At 44.9% G+C, this 20,618-nt stretch overlaps 1 protein-coding gene across 1 annotated transcript in view; it reads left to right on the top strand.

The window, feature by feature from the left end:
• Positions 1–19,974, top strand: part of Dtx4 (deltex E3 ubiquitin ligase 4) — a 34,263-nt gene extending 14,289 nt beyond the window's left edge. Inside the window, exons 3-9 of the mRNA XM_090347619.1 lie at positions 1,256–1,317; positions 1,600–1,761; positions 3,166–3,227; positions 4,935–5,087; positions 8,622–8,783; positions 14,563–14,652; positions 18,775–19,974. Coding sequence (XP_090203745.1) covers positions 1,256–1,317; positions 1,600–1,761; positions 3,166–3,227; positions 4,935–5,087; positions 8,622–8,783; positions 14,563–14,652; positions 18,775–19,008 — 925 coding nt within the window. The 3' untranslated portion in view covers positions 19,009–19,974. The remainder of the gene's footprint in view (positions 1–1,255; positions 1,318–1,599; positions 1,762–3,165; positions 3,228–4,934; positions 5,088–8,621; positions 8,784–14,562; positions 14,653–18,774) is intronic.
• The last annotated feature ends 644 nt before the right edge of the window (positions 19,975–20,618 follow it).

The following is a 20,618-nucleotide window of genomic DNA, read 5'->3' as shown; positions in this document are numbered from 1 at the left end:
TGGCAACATGTGCGCCCTCTTGAGATCACAGCCTTACTTTCCTGTAGTACAGATTCTGAGCTGGGGCCAGGGCGGTGTTGTAAAAGCCCACCTTAAGTTGGGTGGTGTAATCTTAGCTGCTCAGGAGGCTCACGATTCAACCCACACAGGAAAGTCCATGAAACTCTCATCTCCAATTACCCAGCAAAACACTGGAAGCAGAGCTATGGCTCAAGTGACATAGGTCAGTATCCAGGCCTTGATATCAAGCCCAGTACTCAAATACACACACACATCTTAGTCTGCTCTGTTATTGCCTTTTTATTTTATTTATTTATTTGTTGCAAGTCCTGGGGCTTGAACTCAGGGCTTGAGCACTGTCCTTGGACTTTCTCAAGGCTAGAGCTCTACCACTTGAGCCTCAGCACCACTTCGGCTTTTTTCTATGTATGTGGTACCAAGGAATTGAACCCGGGTCTTCATGCATGCGAGGCAAGCACTCTACCATTAGGCTAAACTCCCAGCTCCTATTGCCTCTTTATTTTTAAGTTTTAAAATTATTCTCAAGGTGACAGTTATATAAGCCAAGTAATGAGTGCATTCTTTTGGGACAATGTCACCTCTTCCCTTGCTCTCTCCCAGTTTTTCCCTCCCGTTCCTGCCCACAAGTTATACAGTTCATTTTCAACACAGTATCTAGTGAGTACCCCAGCTGCATTTGCCTCTTTTTTTTTTTTCACTCGTTTTCACATAACGATTGAATGCATGCTATTTTCAGGTTCTGAACAAAACATTACTATTTGCCTTTAGGCTTTAAATTCTAGAAGAGGAGATATGCAGCAGCAACTTATTTTAAAAGACCATAATTTCCATGAAGAAAAAACATTTGGAGACCTGGATAACAAGAAGGATTGGGGGTCCATCCAGGGTGAGGTGGAGGGCTGGGTGACAGTGTTAGTAAGATGCTGTCAGGAAGCAGCATGCACAGGGGCTTTGAGGCAGAAGGGCTCCTGCCATGTAGGCGCCATGAGAGCCAAGTAAGAGGTTAGTGGCCACAGGGATATGGCAGGGCTGTAGGGGTGTTAGAGGATCAGGCAGAGCTGTAGAGATCTTGCCAAGGCTTTTGACCCTAAGTGAACTTCATAGGAAGTGATTAGTCTGCCTTTGCTTTTGAAGAGGTTGCCTCCCACTGCTTTGTGAAGAACGTACTGTAGCTTTAGTAAGTTTTGACTGCGCTTGTCATTAACCATAATGTGTCTCCCCTTTCTTTCCCCAGAGTTCCTACTGTCCCAGTAAAAAACTTAAATGGGTCCAGTCCTGTCAACCCTGCCCTGGCAGGTAAGAGTTCTGCTCACAGTTATGAAGCAAGAGGTGTGCATGTATAAATAGGAGAGAAGATGAACAGGACGCCAAGAGCAGCTTTCAGGAATTGGTACAGGAAGAGTTCAGGGGGCGAGCTGGCTGCGATAGCTGTGCGTGCTATTTTTAAATGAACAAGTAGAGAACCTAAGAATTGGGGAGGAGTGTCTGGTGGGAAGGAGGAGAAGCAGTTTAGGGAGAGGGAAGGGTCTGCAGGATGTGGAAGAACTTCCGCCTTCACCCAGGTCCCACCTCTTTCAGGAATCACTGGGATCCTTATGAGTGCAGCAGGACTGCCTGTGTGTCTCACCAGACCTCCGAAGCTGGTCCTCCATCCGCCCCCTGTCAGCAAAAGCGAAATCAAGTCCATCCCCGGAGTTTCTAACACAAGCCGCAAGACCACCAAAAAGCAAGCCAAGAAAGGTACCTGCTTCTTCTTCCACTGAGGGGAGTCAAACCAAGAGCCAAAGGCATGGCTCTGCCTCCCACCATTAAGGTGACAACACTGCACACCTTGGGTTCTGCATCTGTACAGTGGGCTTCACTAGTAGACTGATAGTGATGCCCTAGTGGACTGTGTGCAGAGGAGATGGAGCCACCTTGGAAAACACAAATACAACACAGACAGAAATGTTAAGGATGGTGTAGAGAAGAGGTGGCATGTTCGAAGAAAAAGATCACGTTGACATCAGCACCAAAACACTGGCTTCATATCCTGACTTTACCCCTTGCTAGTTAGGAAGCTACTTTGAAATTCTTATCTTTAGACTGGGGTATTTAGCATGTAGGCCACTTGCACCTACCCTTTTGGAACTTCTTACCAGCACACATTCTAGCTAAGAGGTTATTACTTCTGCCTTCTAGACCCCCAGGCCTCTCACTCATTAGCTTTATGGTTAGTCTTTTATTTGTTTCTAGAACTGGTTGCAAAATGATTTTTCTCATTCCTCCAAACCCTTGCTTTGTAGCCTTTTTGTGTGCGTGTGTGTAAAGTTTGTCAGGTCATGTGAATGTTAAACTTAGACTAGTACCAGACCATGATAATAGATTCTCAATTAACTACAGCTTAGTTCTTAAAAGAGAAATGGGACAGTGGTGGGAAGTACCCGCATCTCAGTCTTTGGATGGGTCTGGCGCGTGATCCACTTCCTCAAACCCTTGCCCTACTTTTCTAGTCTATTAAATTTCACTTCTTAAGTGAGTCCAATTGCCTTGCTCACAGTCCAACAGGAAGTATCAGGATTTTACACTTCCCCACTCTCCCAGTATTATTAATAGCACACACACCTTATCTGGCAAAGTGCTTAAAGGGCTGTGCATTTATGAACTCATTAGTTGTAATAGCCCAACTTGGAGTTAGATGCCCTCCGTCTTCCTCTTGTTACAGATAAGAAAAAAAAGAAGCTCGGGGAAGTTAAAAGAGTGAATGGCAGCACTGGTCTCTTCTCCTCTGTGGTTCCATGAGGGCTGGTGTGACCCCATTTTCTGCCTTCAGGTTGGCCTTCATCCCAAGGCTCAGCCCCTGAAAGAGTCCCCTTATCACTGCAGCCTGCCAGGAAGCTGCTGCTAGATTACATCTGCTGGCAATGACAGCGTTGTCCAAAAGCCAGGAGCCCTGCCTGAAGTCCTGACTTCCTGACTACCCACAAAGTTCACCTTCCACTACCTCTATCTTCATTCCAGTTCTTAAAGCCAGTTGCAGAGTGAATTGCTTCCACTTCTGCTTTGAACTTGGTTCTAATTCTTCTCTCTCACCTACAGAGGATGAGAAAGCTAGTTGATTCCTTTCCTCTATCTTGATGACCCAGTGTCTCTCCTGTACCACAGGTAAAACCCCAGAGGAAGTCCTGAAGAAGTATCTGCAGAAGGTCCGGCATCCACCAGAGGAGGTGAGTGCAGGAGGGTAAGGAGGAGTGGGCCTTCACCATCACCAATGAGCATGCCCCCTGTCAGTTTTGTGCAGGATATGGCAGGAGGTACTTTCTAAGCCTTGATTGGAACAGAACTGGCCCAGCTGAGACCTAGGCCCCAAGTCTCTCAGTGGAGAATAACAATATGTCAAGCCACAGGAATTCACTCTAAAATAGTTGGTACAGACCAATGGTTTTCAGCCTGAATGATTTTGCCCCTCAGAGCACATTTGGCCATGTCTGGAGACATTTGTGGTTGTGATAGTTCTTGAGAATTGTGGTTGTGATGGATGTTGAGGGGATTATGGTTGTGATGACTGTTGAGGGGATTATGGTTGTAATGGGTGTTAAGGAGGACGCACCTGACATCGAATGAGCAGAGACCAGTGTTACTGCTAAACACTGCACAGTGCCTAGGACAGAACCCACCACAGAATTACCCTATTGGGAAAGGCAGCAGTGCTGAACTGCTGTAGGTTTACTCCAATAGCAGTCCATCCAGTAGATTTAGAATATAATTCCTTCATAGATGTTCACCAGCAAAATTTGCTAGTGTGGCTTATCAAAAGCCATTGGAGATATAACACCTCTGCACAATGAATGAACAGTTCAACAAAAGGAATACCAGGAAGGAAGCTGAAGCATGTTTTTTTTTTTGGGGGGGGGGGGCGCGGGAAGTCATGGGCGGACAGACGAATGGATGGGCAGGCATATGCAGTCATAGTCAATGTACATATGTGAAAATGGAACCACATGAACCAAGGGTATGGGTGAGGTTGGAAAAGCTGGAGCCATGGAAGGGATGACTTTGATCCAGATGCAGTCTACTCATAAAATGATTTGTTGAACTGAAACCCATATGTACAACTACTTAAAGAAGAAAATAACAATAATAAAAAGAAGGGCCGAGAGTTTAGCCTAGTGGTAGAGTGCTTGCCTAGCATGCATGAAGACCCGGGTTCGATTCCTCAGTACCACATACATAGAAAAGGCTGGAAGTGGTGAAGTGGCTCAAGTGGCAGAGTGCTAACCTTGAGAAAAGCCCAAGGACAGTGCTCAGACCCTGAATTAAAAGCCCCACAACTAGCACAAAAAAAAAAAAAAAAAAAAAAAAAAAACAATAATTAAAAGAAAATATTAGGAGGCACCAAAGAAGGACAGGACTGGCTATGGTGGCTCATGCCTATAATCTCAGCCACCCTAAGAGACAGGGGATTGCAGTTCGAGCCCAGGACAAAAAAAAGTTAGTGAGGCCCCATCTCAACAAAAAAACTAGACAGTGTGGACTGCACCTATAATCTAGCTATGCCAGCAGATGATGGGTAAGAGAGAGGGTCATAGTCTAAAACCAGCGCCCAGCAAAAATGTGAGCCCCTATCCCAAACATAACGAGGATATAATGGCTGAGGGCATGGTTCAAGTAAAAGAGTGCCTGCCTGAAAAACTACAAGAAAAAAAAAAGTAAAAGGACAACACATCATTAAGAAGAGTGTAATGTAGCTGATGAAGGCAAGTCAACACATTGCACCACCGGGAATTATTTCAGGAATTTCCCTATTTTATAAAGTCTGGAATCGCCCTGAAACCACTCATCTGACCCCTGCAGTCCTGAGAGAGCCACCATTTGCTGTCCTCCCAGGCTGGGTGAGAGCTGATGTCCTCTCTGTGCTCGTTTCTGTGCCCTAGGACTGCACCATCTGCATGGAGCGTCTCACAGCCCCCTCGGGTTACAAGGGCCCACAGCCAACCGTCAAGCCTGACCTGGTGGGCAAGCTGTCCAGATGTGGACACGTCTACCACATCTACTGTCTGGTCGCCATGTACAACAATGGGAACAAGGTCAGTGCCTTGAGGTGCCCCCAAAGCTGGGCCATGAAGGATTGAGGGCTTCGAGTCCCCCCTCATTCCTCCCCGACCCTGGTGATCTGGGGAGTCTCACAGACAACACAGAGTGGCAGCACTGAGCATCTTGGCTGTTGGTTACACTGGTGTGAATGGATTTACTTGGCCTTTCTCTAACTAGCGATCTAGTGGTTTTACATTCTAATTTATGTTCCCCTGGCAGCTTCAAAGTACTTCTTTCTTCCTTCCTTCCTTCCTTTTTCCTTTCTTTCTTTTTCCTGTCATACTAGAGCATAAACTCAGGACCCCGGGCCTATGCACTGTCCCTTAGCATTTTTTCCTCAAGGTTGGCACTCTACCCCTTCAGCCACAGCTCTGCTTTTAGCCCTTTACTATTAATTGGACTTTCCTGTTTTGGGCTGGCTTAGAATCTTGACTCCTCAGACCTCAGCCTCCTGAACAGCTAGGATTATAGATGTGAGCCAGCAGCACCCAGCCTGAAGCATTCCTGGTTGTCCTTCCAAAGGCATTAAAAGTCTTGTGAACATCTACCTGGCAGTCTCTCTGCCCTCAGGTCCCTCTGATGGCTGATGAGAGAGCTATTTGTGATACTGGTCCCCAGTGGGAAAAACGTAGACAGTGATGATTCTGCCCTTAGGATGTCTGAGCATTTCTGGTGTTTTGGACTTATCTTCTTTCCTGTGCCTGTAACAACCTTCATGGCCCATTTCCACGAATGAATCCTTCTGATTTCTGTAGGCCAAGCTTGTATCACCTCCAAGTCTGCAATTTTCCTGATCTCCCTCTCAACTTTCCACTTATCCAAGAAAATGTCTGTCTGGAATTGAGGGGCTGCTCTCAGAATCTCTTGCTGTGGAGGAAAGCAGAGGCAAGAGAGAGGAAGCCGACCCAAGATGGGCTCCTGACTTAGGAGCTAAATGATGTTGGGCAAGATGAACCCTTAAGAGTCTATTTCCCATTTATGAACTGTGGATTAAAAAAGAACGAGCTTATAAAGCTGGTATTATTATTACTACTATTATTATTCAGAATGGTATCTCCTTTGTCATATGGCTATATTTCCCCCTTTTATCTTTACGTAGCCTTTAGGGTGGATGATCCCAAAGGGCTAACCTTGGGATTTTTAAAAAGTATTAATTTTCCTCTTATAAAGCAGTTTATGAGTATAATCCCCCTGGGTCATTGTCACCCTTATCAACATTCTCACCCATCCCTCCCAACCTACCTATTCCCATCCTTTTCTTAATTTTATATACATTGATTTTTTTTTTTTTTGTCAGTCATGGGACTTGCTTGGGCTCTGTCCCTAAGCTTTTTTGCTCAAGGCTATCACTCTACCACTGTGTGCCATAGTTCCCCTTCCGGTTTTCTGATAGTTAATGGGGGTTAAGAATTGTATGGACATTCCTGCCTGGGGTGGCTTTGAACCACAAACTGCAGATCACAGTCTGCTGAGTAGGTAGGATTCAGGGTGTAAGGCACTAGTGCCCAGCTCTGCACTGAATTCTTGACAGAATTTTCTTCTTCTCTTCATTCATCTACCCTTCTCTCCTTGACCCCACACCACTTTTTTCAAGTACCCATTTCCTTGTATTTATTTCAGTGAACTTTGACTTTACAACGTTGGGTTCTTTCTCAGGCTCTTAGTGGTGGAGGGTGAAAGTCTGGATCCCGTGTTCAGCTTCGTACTGATAGCTTTTGTTGGGACCTGGCATGTTCAGAGGTTATTTGGGATTTAGAGGAAGTTTCTGAGCTCATTCATTCTCTTTTGGATGACTGAGTTCAAGTAACTCTTTGCATTTATGTCTAATGCTTCAAAAATGTGTTCTCAGGCACTGTCTTTTGTTCTCCTTTGCACTAGTACTTTGAAGTTATGTCTTTATCAAACAGGCTCAGAGAGAATGCAGTGACTCCTGCGGAGGTCATGAAGGGAGTTAAGGCCACCACAGAGAATGGAGAGTAGTTGCCCTGAATAGGAACTATTCCTTTACATGAATGAAATGTCCCTAAATAGCTCTCCAGAGGAGCTCTGTCTTCCTAAAGAGAGGAGGGCTTTGCTCCTAGCTTTGTACTGATGTTGTTCTAAGCCTTCTAGGCCTTTGTCCCCACACTCCTTTTGGTTGGCTTGTTTGGTTTTTTGTTATTGTTTTTGTGAGTCTGCAATCCTCCTGCTGGCTCTCTCCCCTCTCACCAGGTGACAACAGGCCCTGCTGTGAAAACCACAACTCTTTACCTCACTACCTCCAAAATAAGTTAGCCACTTTTCATTGCTATGACAAAACACCAAATAAAAATAGCTTAAAAGGGGGACAATTTATTTTAGCCCACAGTTTCAGAGTCTGCTGTCAAGAAGAAGAGGGAGAGGGAAAGAGAAAGGGCAAGAGAGGGGGAGAGAAAGTAAGAGAGAGAGGAGAGGGCTGGCTGAGGGCAAGATAGACCCTTCCAAGGCGTATTTCCAGTAACCTACCTCTTTCAACAATCCCAGCTTCCTGCATCTCCACAATTTTCCAATAATACCATCAATTTATAACTCCATCAGTGGATATATCCAGTGATGAGGTCAAAGCCCTTATGATCCAATCACTTCCTAAAGTCTACCAACCACTATCCAGTCCTTTAGCATATAAACTTGTGGGTGACATTCTATACTGAAACCATGGCAACACCCTGTGCCACTAACAGTGTCGCTGAGGGGAGCCAGGCAGAGCAGATCACCTGAGTTCTTGCTCTGGCTAGCCTCAAGCCTTTGAATCTTACTGCGTGTGCCTGAGGTCTCTTCTCTATCAAAATGGGCTTGTAATAATGTTTCCCCAAATCATCTTCGTTTACTCCAATACAGTGCCCAGTTTATCTTTCTGGAGGAGCAGCTTCCCAATCTGTGTAGGCATTTTGTGGTTCCGCACAGCTCATAAGTCTGAACACTGAGAAATGCCACCGCCACTAAACACTGTTATGGATTATCTCATTTAATTCTCATTTATTATCCTTGTTCTGTACGGAAACTGGTAAGGAGAAGGGTTAAGTAACATGTCCAACACTGCACAGCAGGTCGATGACAGATCTGCGAAATTCAGGAAATTTGACTTTACACTTTCTACTCCAAACTACTACATTCTGCAGCCCTCGACACTCCCATCTGTTTCCAAGGACCTGATGTAGGGTCAGACTTCTGTATTTTTAGGAAGCTCCCTAGGTAACCTCTGTTCCAGGGTGCTGTTCTCATTTTGAAACTTGGTGGCTAAATTGTGATTCTGGATGCGGGCTCCCTGTCTTGCTCAGCTAATCTCATTAAGAACATCTCTTCTATGACCCTTAGCCTGAAATGTGGGTTATTTGTGGATTTATTTCCTCCCTGTTACTTTGGAGAAGGCAGAAAAGGCCAACATGTCTGGACAGGATTTCAGGTTGACTGCATATCATCCTTCTGCTCTTGATGTTCATGAACTGGATGGAAGGTGATCACTGAAACCCCGTTTCCCCAATATTATTGTATTGGACTTGTCTCCTTAGGATGGTAGTCTGCAGTGTCCAACCTGTAAGACCATTTACGGGGTGAAAACAGGCACCCAGCCCCCCGGGAAAATGGAGTACCACCTCATCCCGCACTCTTTGCCTGGCCACCCGGACTGCAAAACCATCCGGATTATCTATAGCATCCCCCCTGGCATTCAGGTAAGACCACTCCAGACTTGGCTTGGAGAGTTTGAAGTTGGAATGTGTGCAGGTAAAATGTGACGCCATGAAAAATCTCCTCCTTACCCTCGCCTTTCTTCTGTGGGTCCCAGCTTTCCCCCAGCAACACACACGCACACACACACACACACACACACACACACACACACCCTTCCCCTTTCATTACTATTGTTCTTATTTTCTTACGGGTCCTTCCGTGATTCTTTGTGCCCAGGCAGCAGAGATTGCATCCGCCCCTCCTACTTTTACACAAAGAGTGGCATTTTAGGTGCATTGTTTTGCCCCCTGCATTTTTCCATGAACAATATAGTCTATAGCTTTTCCCATGTCCGTATAGAAAGAGCTTCCTCATTCTTTCTTATGCCTGTGTAATAAACGGTTGTAAAAATAACTCAATTCAACCACCTCCCATTTGGCATTCGTATGTATTTTTGTAATCTTTTGTTATAATAATACCATAATGGATAGCCTTGTTCCCACATGTCTATCTGTAGAATAATTTTCTAGAAGTGGAATTCTTTTCCTTTAATTATATTTTTTATTAACTTTCAGTAGTTGTACAAAGGAATTGCCATTCGACAAATCTATTCATAAGTACAATGCGTCTTACTCGATGTCACCCCTTTCCTGAGCAGTTACATACAGTTTCACTTTGATAGATACACATGGCTTTGCTTTCTGGATTTGGAAATAGAATCCTAGGGAACAGATCGGAACAATATTCCTTCCTTCAAGTAAATGCACCCAAGTACAGTGATGGTTTTTCTAAAATTTTTCTTACTATTCTAGGATGCAGACTAGATTCATTTCTTTAGCATGTGTATATTAGTTCGATCTCTTTTATTCCCTCCTACTTGAATTCTACCATGTTTGTCATAGATAGATAGATAGATAGATAGATAGATAGATAGATTGATTGATTGATTTTTATTTTTTGGCCAGTCCTGGGGCTTGAGCTCAGGGCCTAGGCACTGTCCTTGGACAGTCTTGCTCAAGACTAGTGCTCTGCCACATCAGCCACCATACCACTTCACTTCCTGTGAATGTGGTACTGAAGGAATTGATTGAGACCAGGGCTTCATGCTAGGTGAGTACTCTACACTAGGCTACACTCCCAGCCCCCATGTTTGTCTTTTATCTAACAAGTACTTGGAGGTGGATTGTGGTCTAGGCATATTCCTGATATTGAATAAGCAAGGAGTAAACCATGCAAGGATTCTCTGAAAGCTGCAGTCCAGGGAGGCTGGAGGTCATAATGTAAACAAATAAATAACAATGTAGTTCCCAGTAGTGGTGTGATGAGGAAATGAAACAGGAAGGTATGATAGCCCATAAAACAATTGAGAAACATATGACAGCTCCTTGGGGTGGAACAATCAGCTGAGAGGAGGCAAAGATAAATAACTTCACCAACTAACTGAGTGCAAAAAAAGGCAGATGTGTGTGTGCACTGCAAGATGCCTGGATGAGAGGGAGTGAAAACAAAGGGAAACACAAGGCCTTTAAAGTCCGGTGAGCCTGATTTTCACTTCCTGACCAAGTCATCGTTGGCTGGAGACTTGGACAGCTGCCTTGTTCAGGCTTGATGTCTTCACATGTACAGCTGGGAACATAAGAGGTGGGGCGGGGCGGGAGAAACCATCTCTGTGTGCATCTCGGGAGTGCTGGACATAGTCCAGTTAGTGGCCTTATTGTGTGAGGTGGTCTGTCCAGAAGGTCAGAAGGGACACAGCCAGGGAGAGCACTCTTTACGGGAACCTTGAGAGATGTGAAGAAATGCAGAGGATCTTCAGTTGGAAGAGGAAGAAACGGAGATGTGGAAGGGCAGTGTGTCAAGGGGGTGGAAGGAGGAAGTATGACAACTGGCATCGAGAGGGATCAGAATCAGGGAGCCTTGAGCACTAGAGCTGGGGGCATGGAATTCACACAGGCATTGAGGAGACCCTGAAGATCAGGTGTATGGTTAGGAATGTGAAAGGTCACGTGATCAGGACTAGGCTTTATGAGGGTTGGTCTGACAAAGACCAGAGAGACCAGGGCAGCAGTCTAGGCTCCAATCAGTGGATTGAATGAATCTGGTTAAGTGGAACTCTGCTGAACACCCAACTGATTGACGTAGTTTTCTCTATGCCTTGTGTTGTAGGAAGCAAAACATCAGACTCTTATCTAGGATTAACTTGCCCAGACTTACAGGTAGTTATAGCAATGGAGATGGATGAAAATAAGAAACTTGGGAGAGGGCCGGGAGTTTGGCCTAGTGGTTAAAGTGCTTGCCTAGCATGCATGAAGACCCGGGTTCGATTCCTCGGTACCACATACATAGAAAAAAGCCAGAAGTGGTGCTGAGGCTCAAGTGGCAGAGCTCTAGCCTTGAGAAAGTCCAAGGACAGTGCTCAGGCCCTGAGCTCAAGCCCAAGACTGGCAAAAAAAAAAAAAAAGAAACTTGGGAGAAAGAGAGTGAAAGTAGAATAGATAAGACAAGCACAAAGGTCAATTCATTTAGGAGAGGTAACTTTTTTTTTTTTTTTGCCAGTTCTGGGGCTTGATCTCAGGACCTAGGTACTCAAGGCTCAAGGCTGGCACTCTGTCACTTGAGCCACAGAGCTACTTCCAATTTTTTCTGTGTATGTGGTCCCAGGGAATCAAACCCAGGGCTTCATGTATGTTAGGCGAGCACGTTACCACTAGGCCACACTCCTGGCCCAGGAAAGGTAACTTTTCCAAGCCTCCAAGGTGAAGGAGCAGAGATCCTACCATGGGGCGTGGAGGTGCTCCCCCTGCAGAGCCGACTCCTGGAGCCATGCATCCATTTGGGAAATGCATGTCTCCCTGCATACTGACTGCTGAGAAACAATGGCTGGATGCTTAGTTCTGTGTCCCTCAGAACTCAAAGGGTCACACAAATCTGAGCTGCTGTGAAGCTCTGAGACTTCCAAGCCCCGCATCCACTGCAGAGAGCATGTCCCTAGAGTCAGAGCTCTGAGCTGCATCAGGCTGAGTCGTGACCACTCTACCTGGCCACCAGCCCAGAAAACTTAGCCTGGCTGGGTCAGTGCCAGACAGAGTTGGAATTGGAAATGTTACCATGGCCATCCTACACAAGACAGAAGCAGTTGGAGCCATGGTCTGATTCCTCAAGATTGGGAGATCGAAACTGTTAGATCCCCTAATCTCCAAAAAGACATTGCTTCTTTCCGCTTCCAGACTGCCGTGTGCCCCCCCCCCCACGTGCTGCCGGCCCCCTTGCACTTATCCTATTCATTCAGGTGGTCAAATTATAAGTGATCTTGAGCTGTGGGACTCAAGAAGAAATTCAAACCATACATTTAAAAAATAATAATAACTTTAGGTCATTTTGTACAAGACAGAATGAAAATACTGTGTGCTCTTGAAGTTTTTATCTGTCATTCATTCAGCCAGGGTACATTATCACCCGTGGGACAGTTTGTGCCAGTGTTTATGTCTGATATTAGTGATATTATAGTGGTTATATCTGTAAGGTTTTCTTTTTAAAACAAAAAAAAAACCAGATTTCCATCTCTGCAGGGTGAGATATGTCATAAAAGACAGATAAATATTTGTGTGACTAGAAAACACATGTGTGGAAGTTGGAAGTCTGTGGCTTTCAATGGACTGCTGAATTCATGGTGGTCCCTGGTTAGGAAATCTGGTATCTTGATCTGTGTTGTTATAGCTGAATACCTGAGGTTGAGCAGTTCTAAAATGGAGGTTTGATGGGAGGAGGATAGACAAAGAGAGGGAAGGAGGATGAATATGGTCATAACCCCCAATGGACACACATGAACATAGAACAGGAGCACCTGAATGAGACTGGTGTGGGAAGGGGGAAGAACGATGATGAAGATGCATTCTGTGGGGGCTGGGAGTGTGGCCTAGTGGTAGAATGCTTGCCTAGTATGCATGAAGACCCGGGTTTGATTCCTCGGTGCCACATACACAGAAAAAAACCCGAAGTGGTGCTGTGGCTCAAGTGGTAGAGCTCTAGCCTTGAGAAAAAAGCCCAAAAACAGGACTAAGGCCCTAAGTTCATGTTCCAGGACTGGCAAAAAAATGCATTTTATACACAAATGGATATGTGAACATGAAACCCTCTTGTTACAGCTATTCGAAGATATATATATATATATATATATATATATATATATATATATATATATATATATATTGAATGAACTAAGGTTTAGGTGGCTCATAGTTCTGTGAACGCTAGATAGTTCAAGATCAACACTTATTTCTGGTGGCATTTGGCCAGGACTGCATGCTGCTTCAGCTCATGCAGAGAGCAAAAAAAGGGAGCCTTGCTTTATTGCCATATACCTTGATGGTAATTGGTCATATAGTCTTGGGAACAAAGTAGAAATTCCTGTTAGAAAGGCATTCATCCTTCTGGACAAACCATAGCCCAAACCACAGCACCTAAGTCCCAACTCCCATGCTTTGTCCACTTTTTTCCCAATCAGTTACTTGAAACTACTTGTTTAATAGGGTGTTGAGTGATGATAGGTCAAATGTTGTTAGAAGATTTTTTTAGTCTCAAATGACACAATCCATACTGACCACAAGCAGACAAATAAAAACCCAGGAGGACAAAGGAGGAAACACACAAGGATTGTTCTGGAATATTCCAATGGCATGGCTTATCTCTCAGAGATATTTTGTGATTCTCAGTAGTTCAGTAGTGAGAATTTGAGAGTATAACTTTGGAAATGGGAGCTTCAGTTTTAGTAATGCCGTGAAGATTGTGAGAGCCATTTGACTTCTCTGGGCTATAGATTTTCCTCATTTGGGAAACAGCAAATGGTGTTATGGCAATGGTGATGCTAAAAAAAAATCTGTTTTCAAGCTTTTTCTGTGCACCTGGGCACCAGAACCACTTAAGATTCATGGTCCCACCAAGGGGCTATATCAAGTTTGTCTCATCATTATTATCAAAGATGAAAAACAGAAAAGGATCTCTAGGATATGGAAACAAGAGGTTTATCTTGTGTGATTGTTGTTTTTAATGTACTATGTTATTTCTCTTCTCTTTTGTTGCTCTTTGGTTAATCTCATATTGTTACTGTATTTAACTTTGTTACCTGGTATATTGTATATATGTTTATTTGTTTATTTGAAATAGGAAAGGGAAGGGTGAAAATAAGATGGTTGGGAGGGAGTGGGAGGAGGGAAATGGGGACAAAAACATAAGAAGGGGTATCAATGTGTGAGAATGCACCTACTATCTGGTGAATGTAACTGTAACCCCTCTATATATTACCCCGACAATAAAAATTTAAATTAAATTAAGTAAAATTGAAAAAAAAAAAAAAAAGATGAGAAACAGAAGCCCAGCTAATCGAACTGGGTCATGGCATTTCTCTTCTGATCTGAGGATGTAGGAAATGACCACTTCCCTTCCTTTTGGGGTCTCTGTCTAGACTCTTGTCACTGTTTATATTGCCATTGTTATTTGAATTTGCTGCAACTCATAGTTTCTCTTAGCAGATGCCTATCAATCAATGATCCATCCATTGATAGATATTTTGTATCGGTCATTGGGTTTAACCTCAGAGCCTAGATGCTGTCTCCCCCCCTTTCTTTTTTCCCTCAGGGCTAACAACTGTACCACATTAGGTGGTTAATTGGAGAGATGAGTGTCACGGACTTTCCTTCCCCAGGCTGGCTTTGAACCACAATTCTCAGATCTCCTGAGTCAAATATATTTTTTTAATACTCTTTGTTTGTTTTCTACTTTCAGGGTCCAGAACACCCGAATCCTGGAAAAAGTTTCAGCGCCCGTGGTTTCCCACGACACTGCTATCTTCCTGACAGTGAGAAAGGGAGAAAAGTAAGAGCAGATGTTTCTGTCTGTAGCACTGGGGGATTTCATCTTTGTCATTATACACTAAAGTTTCACTTTGTATAATGCACAGACCAGAGGGAACCAGGCCTGTTTCAACTCTAGGTACTAACAAGGTCATATTCGAGTCATGTGACCTTGACATCTGAGACAAGATCATATCCACTCATAGCTAGGGTGAATATAATGAGAATGAGTTTTGTTTTGTTTATTAGTTTTTCCAGTCCTGGGGCTTGGATCCAGGGCCTGAGCACTGTCTTGGCCTTTCTCAAGGCTAGAGCTCTATCACTTGAGCCACAGCACCATTTCCAGCTTTTTTAATATATGTGGTACTGAGGAATCAAACCCGGGTTTTCATGCATGATCGGCAAGCACTCTTCCACTAGGCTAAACTCCCAGCCCCAGGCATGTTTTTGCAAGTAGGTATGGCGCCTCTCTCTCTCTCTCTCTCTCTCTCTCTCTCTTTCTCTCTCTCTCTCTCTCTCTCTCTCTCTCTCTCTCTCTCTCTCTCCCTCCCTCCCTCCCTCCCTCCCTCCCTCCCTCCTTCCCCCCCCCCTCTCTCTCTCTCTCTCTTTCTCTACCTTTTTTGGATGTTATTCATGATAAGTTCATCTATTTTAGGATGATTTGTTTAGAACCTGCTGCTTATGGGATCATCCTAAAAACATAGCATAACCCTTAGGAACTTCATGGAAATTCAGAACTAGGACCTGTCCGGTCTTAACAAGATCCCTAGCTCATCTTGTTATATATGAACGTGGGAGGACTGCTGCTCTGGGGCAACCATCGTAATTAGTAGGAGATGATTTTATTTTTATGTACTTAAGTATTCTTGGACTTAATCCAAAAACCTCAGAGGGAGTAATCACTGGATGTCTGGATTCCTAGTAATTCATAATCAGGCTTCAGTGAACTCTAATTAGAATAGAACTCCTAATTAGGTTCTACGAACTCTAATTAGAGTAAAAATTTCCATATTTGTTTTTCCGTGGATCAAGACCAAAAAAAAAAAAAAAAATAGGCTTCTCAGAATCTCTTCTGCTCTCCAGAGGGAGAAGAACCAGTATAGTTCAGTCCATTTTTTTCCCCAAATTTCAGCAGCTAACAACCAGTGTTTGATTTCCATGCACTTGGCATGTCAGTGGTAAATGTTGTGGCTACGGGTCAAAGCTTTATACTGTATTTGTGTTGTTACCACAAAATACCCCAGGCTGGCTGACTTGTAAACAACAGAAATTTAATTTCTCACAGTTCTGGAGACTGGGAAGTTCAAGATCAAGGCAGTGGCTGATTTGGCGTCTGGCAAGGGTCCACTTCCTGTTCCTAGACAAAGCCTCTTTCTATGACCTCCCATGGACCAACAGGGTCTCTCCCAGCTGTCTTTTGTAAGAGTGCTAATCCCATTCATGGAGATTTATTCCCATGACCTAATCACTCTGGACAGCTCCTTCCTCCTAATATGGGGAGAAGCATTTCAACATAGGAATTAGTGAATCCATGCCCTTCCCTTGAAAGGGGGCATAGAAGATCAAGACAGAATCCAAAGGGGTAGTATGTTATCCCACTTAGACTTCTGGAAGCTTCTTACATTCATTCACATTTCATAAGGCCCCATCAACTCATGGACAGATCAGGAAGGGCTGAGGTGGTGACAGGAAAACATTTAGGTCTCATGACAAGAGATAGGGATATGTTCCTCCCTTCTCCGATGTCTAGGACAACGAGAGAATCATTTACACAGTGAAGATGTACCAATAAAATGTCCTGAGGTAAGCAGTCAGGACTAGGCCTCATGCGTTTTTCTGGAAAAGTTCATTTTTCTGTGCCTAAACTGAAGATGAGAATAACAGCTAATTATGCTCAAATTGTGTTTGCAAGGCTTGCTCGTCTCCATTCCTCTTTGTTTTTTTTAACTTTTAATTTTTTTTGTCAGTTGTGGGACTTGAAGTCAGGGCCTGAGCATTGTCTCTGAGCTCTTCAGCTCAAGACTACTACCCTACCCCTTGAGCCACAGCACCACTTCTGGTTTTCTGGTGATTAATTGGAGATAAGAGTCTCACAGACTTTAGTGCCCTGGATGGCTTTGAACTGAGATCCTCAGAGAGTCTCACAGACTTTAGTGCCCAGGATGGCTTTGAACTGAGATCCTCAGATCTCAGCCTCCTGACTGAGTAGCCAGTATTACAGACGTGAGCCACTGGGCCCAGCTAATTTATTTATTTTTTATTTTAATTTTATTTTATTTTGCTGGTCCTGAGGCTTGAACTCTGGGCATGGGCATTATCTCTGAGCTCCCTTTGCTCAGAGCTAGCACTCTTATCACTTAAGCCATAGTGTCAGTTCTGGCTTTTTCTGTGATTTGATTGGAGATAAGAGTGTTATAAACTTTCCCGGCCAACCTGGCTTCCAACCACAATCCTCAGATCTCAGCCTCCGGAGTAACTAGTAGCTAGAATTATAGGCATAAGCCACTGGCTACCAACAGTCTTACCTGCCACGTTCATCTGGCCCATTCCTCCATGGACTGATTTTCTTTTATAATTCTTCCTCCTCACCTACATTCACCTTCTACCAGATCAGTCACCCGAAAGCCTGGTTTCTTCTTTAAAGCGAAATGAAATTTGAAAGTAACAAACAATGGAGTCAGACAGCAGTGGCTCCTACCTATCGTTCTAGCTACACAGGAGGCTAAGCTCTGAGGATCATGACTCAAAGACAGCCTTGGGCATGAAAATCTGTGAGACTTTTATCTGCAAGTAATATTAAAAGGCCAGAAATGTAGCCGTGACTCCAGTGATAGAGCACTACAAGCCTTGAGTGCAAAGCTAAGGAATAATGCCCAGGCTCTGAGTTCAAGGCCAAGTACTGACACGCCACACCCCCACACACAAAATAAGACATCATAAACCCTGGTTTTGATGATTCTCCCTTTCTTCTTCCCAAAGTACAGTCTTTTCCACTTGACCTGGAACGCCTAGGACAGTATGGATTCGAACTTTCTGCTCTCACTAGTGCTCTTTTGTAAGCATCTTCTCGTCCTTGTCTTGTTGCAGGACCCTGACTTTGTCTTTGCTGCAGTCAGGGATGCAGCCACATGTGGGCTTTTGAGCTGAGTCAGCTTGAGCTCCAGACCTGGTTCTTGCATGTACTATCTATAGAAACTGGCAAAAAGTTCCATGTTCTTAAGACTAACCTATACAGATTGGTGATAATTTCTCACTATCCAGACAAAAATGTTGTAGGAACTAAGTGAAAGTAGCATTAATAAAATGCTTGGATGTATGTTTGTTTTCCATGTTGACACATCTTTTCCTATTGATGTACCTCAGATCCTCTCCATTCAGAAAGAGACGCAGCATCTCTCTCTAAAAGCATACTAACCTTTATCTGAGCTGTATGAGGTCAAGCTCTTGCCTACCATTCCACTCTCTCACCCATCACCTATAAGCTATAAGAATAGGACATCATTTTGGTTGGTTTGTCTTCTGGGCTTCTATTTTCCGTTTTCAGAAAGTGGATCATGAGAGCATCTTCTCTCATGCAATCTTTGTAACCATTGCATGACTAAATGCCTTGCATTTAGCAAGTAACCACTCAGCAAGTGTTATCTCATATTTTTAAGTCTAGTGTTATTATTCCACTACTGCTCTTACAATCCCATGTTTACAGTAGTTTACTTTTTCTAATCGCATGTTTACAGTAGTTTCGTTTTGAGCCAAAGAAATTTTTATCAGCTGCCTAGTTCTTGCTAGACACTGCTTTAACCAAGACTTGGAGCAGAACATTTAGGAATGAATGTTTCTCAAACAAACTTTGGTAGAATTTGCCAAAATAGGACATTATAGGATCCTCATTACTTTCTCTGGGCCTTGGTTTTTCCACTTGGGAAACTGAGACAATAGTGAAGTTTACACCTTTAGTTCCTGTATCTTGCACTTTAAAACTTTTACTCTCTGACTCCACGCTAGAATCGTTCTCCCCCACCGGGTTGCTTCAGGCCTGGTGATTGAGGAAGGAGTGAGATCCCTGGGACAGCTCGACTGTCTAAGAGATAAATGCCAGGCCAGCAGTGGTTGCCTGCCTTTGATTCTCTTATCTTCGTCCCACTAGGTTCTGAAGCTGCTGCTCGTGGCCTGGGACCGTCGCCTCATCTTTGCTATCGGAACGTCCAGTACCACGGGCGAGTCGGACACAGTCATTTGGAACGAAGTGCACCACAAGACGGAGTTTGGCTCTAATCTCACTGGCCACGGCTACCCAGATGCCAATTACCTGGATAACGTGCTGGCTGAATTGGCTGCCCAGGGCATCTCGGAAGACAGCACTGCCCAGGAGAAGGACTGAGACTAGAGGGGCGTTGAGGACCCCAGGGTCCATGGAGGAACTGCAGGACAGGAAGTAGGGAGAGTGGAGGTAGAAGATGGCACCATGCCTTCCCAACCCCCTCACCTCCCCTCTTGCCCTGTCTTCATCCTTCATCCCTCCCAGCCACAGGTCAACAAAGGTGATGGCATTCATAAATCTCACCCAATATCCAGCAGACTAGAGAGGAAGACCATCCTCCATCTGATCCCGTGGAGTTTTCTGGTGCCGGACAGGCAAGGATTCTCCCCCTCCCTGCCCCCCAAGTAGGGGGACACCGTCAGCTAATGTAAGGGTATGGATGGTACATGGGCATTCTGTACCCCGGCCTTGCGAAGCGTAAGTTCTTTGCCTCAGCCAGCAGCTTGCTGTTGCCACTCTGCTTTGAAAAGGGAGTTTCCACCTCTCTCTCGTCCTTGTGAGGTTGCGAAGTCCCATTGTGCCAGACTAGGGGAGGGATGAAGGGGAAGGCCCCACTGCTGCCACGTCGGAAATCAGGCACCTTGGTGGAGAGTGAGAAAGCACTTCTTGCTGAGTGGGTCAGAGAGCCAGTCTCTCATTTTTAGCTCTTTTCATAGTCCTCAGCTTCTCCAGGCCCTTCTGTCCTCCTCCTCCTCCTCCTCCTCCTCCACTTCCTCCACCTCCTCCTCCTCCTCCTCCTCTTCCTCCTCTTCCTCCTCTTCCTCCTCTTCCCACCCTTGACCTGGTCCAAAGAGGTGTCTGGTTCTCTTGGGTGGGTGGAAAGATTCTGGGATGGCATCCCATAATGCTCTTTCCAGCCCTTCTCTGATGGAGCCAGAACCTGCAGTGTATTGAGCATCTGCACTGTCCTCAGGGAGAGCCCACGCCTCCTCCCCAGCTCATCCCAGACCAGCTCAAAGATGCCATGAGTTTCATGAAGTCACTGTGAGAGGAGCCCGCACGAGGCTCTGTACTGTGCATATGCGTAGGTGTGTGTGTGTGTGTGTGTGTGTGTGTGTGTGTGTGTGTGTGTGTGTGTGTGTGTCATTGGGCCAGGTGGGTGGAGAGTCCCACCATGTCCCTCCGATCTGTTTCACAAGATGCCAAACCCCAGTTCTGATGAGGATCCAGAGTCAGGGTCCAGCCCCATAATTTTTCCTTACCCTGTGCCTGACTATCTCATAATGGGCTGGTGTTCCCGATGGAGTCAGAGCAGTACTTGGAGAGATGTGATGGGGTAAGAGCTGGATTTTCCACGCCCCCCTTTTCTATGGCTTATCAAGACTCGATCAGACAGCCTACATCCAGTGTGTTCCTATGAGGATCTCAGTCTATCTTCATGCAACTGTCCTAGTTCCAGCCCAGAAATGGCTCTGGAATCCCCATCCTGCCACCACACCCCCCTTAAATTACAGATTGACCGAGAGCATGGCGGCAAAGCCTCTTTAGCCCATTCCTAAGCAGGATTGGGACCACCCACGGTCTTGTCCAGCCTGCCTCTGAGCTGTGTCCATCTCCCAACATCCTCTTGCCTTCAGCTCCCATTAGAGTGGATTGGGAGTCAAGAAGGAAAGAGGGAGGAATTGAGAAGGGAAACCCAGTTCCAGGAAACCCAATTCCATCTTGGAAAG

Source organism: Megascapheus bottae, chromosome 16, assembly GCF_031878675.1.
Source record: "Megascapheus bottae isolate mThoBot1 chromosome 16, mThoBot2.hap1, whole genome shotgun sequence".
Taxonomy (NCBI): Eukaryota; Metazoa; Chordata; class Mammalia; order Rodentia; family Geomyidae; genus Megascapheus; species Megascapheus bottae.
Note: the sequence above shows the minus strand (reverse complement) of the source record. Positions and strands in the feature narration are given on the sequence as shown.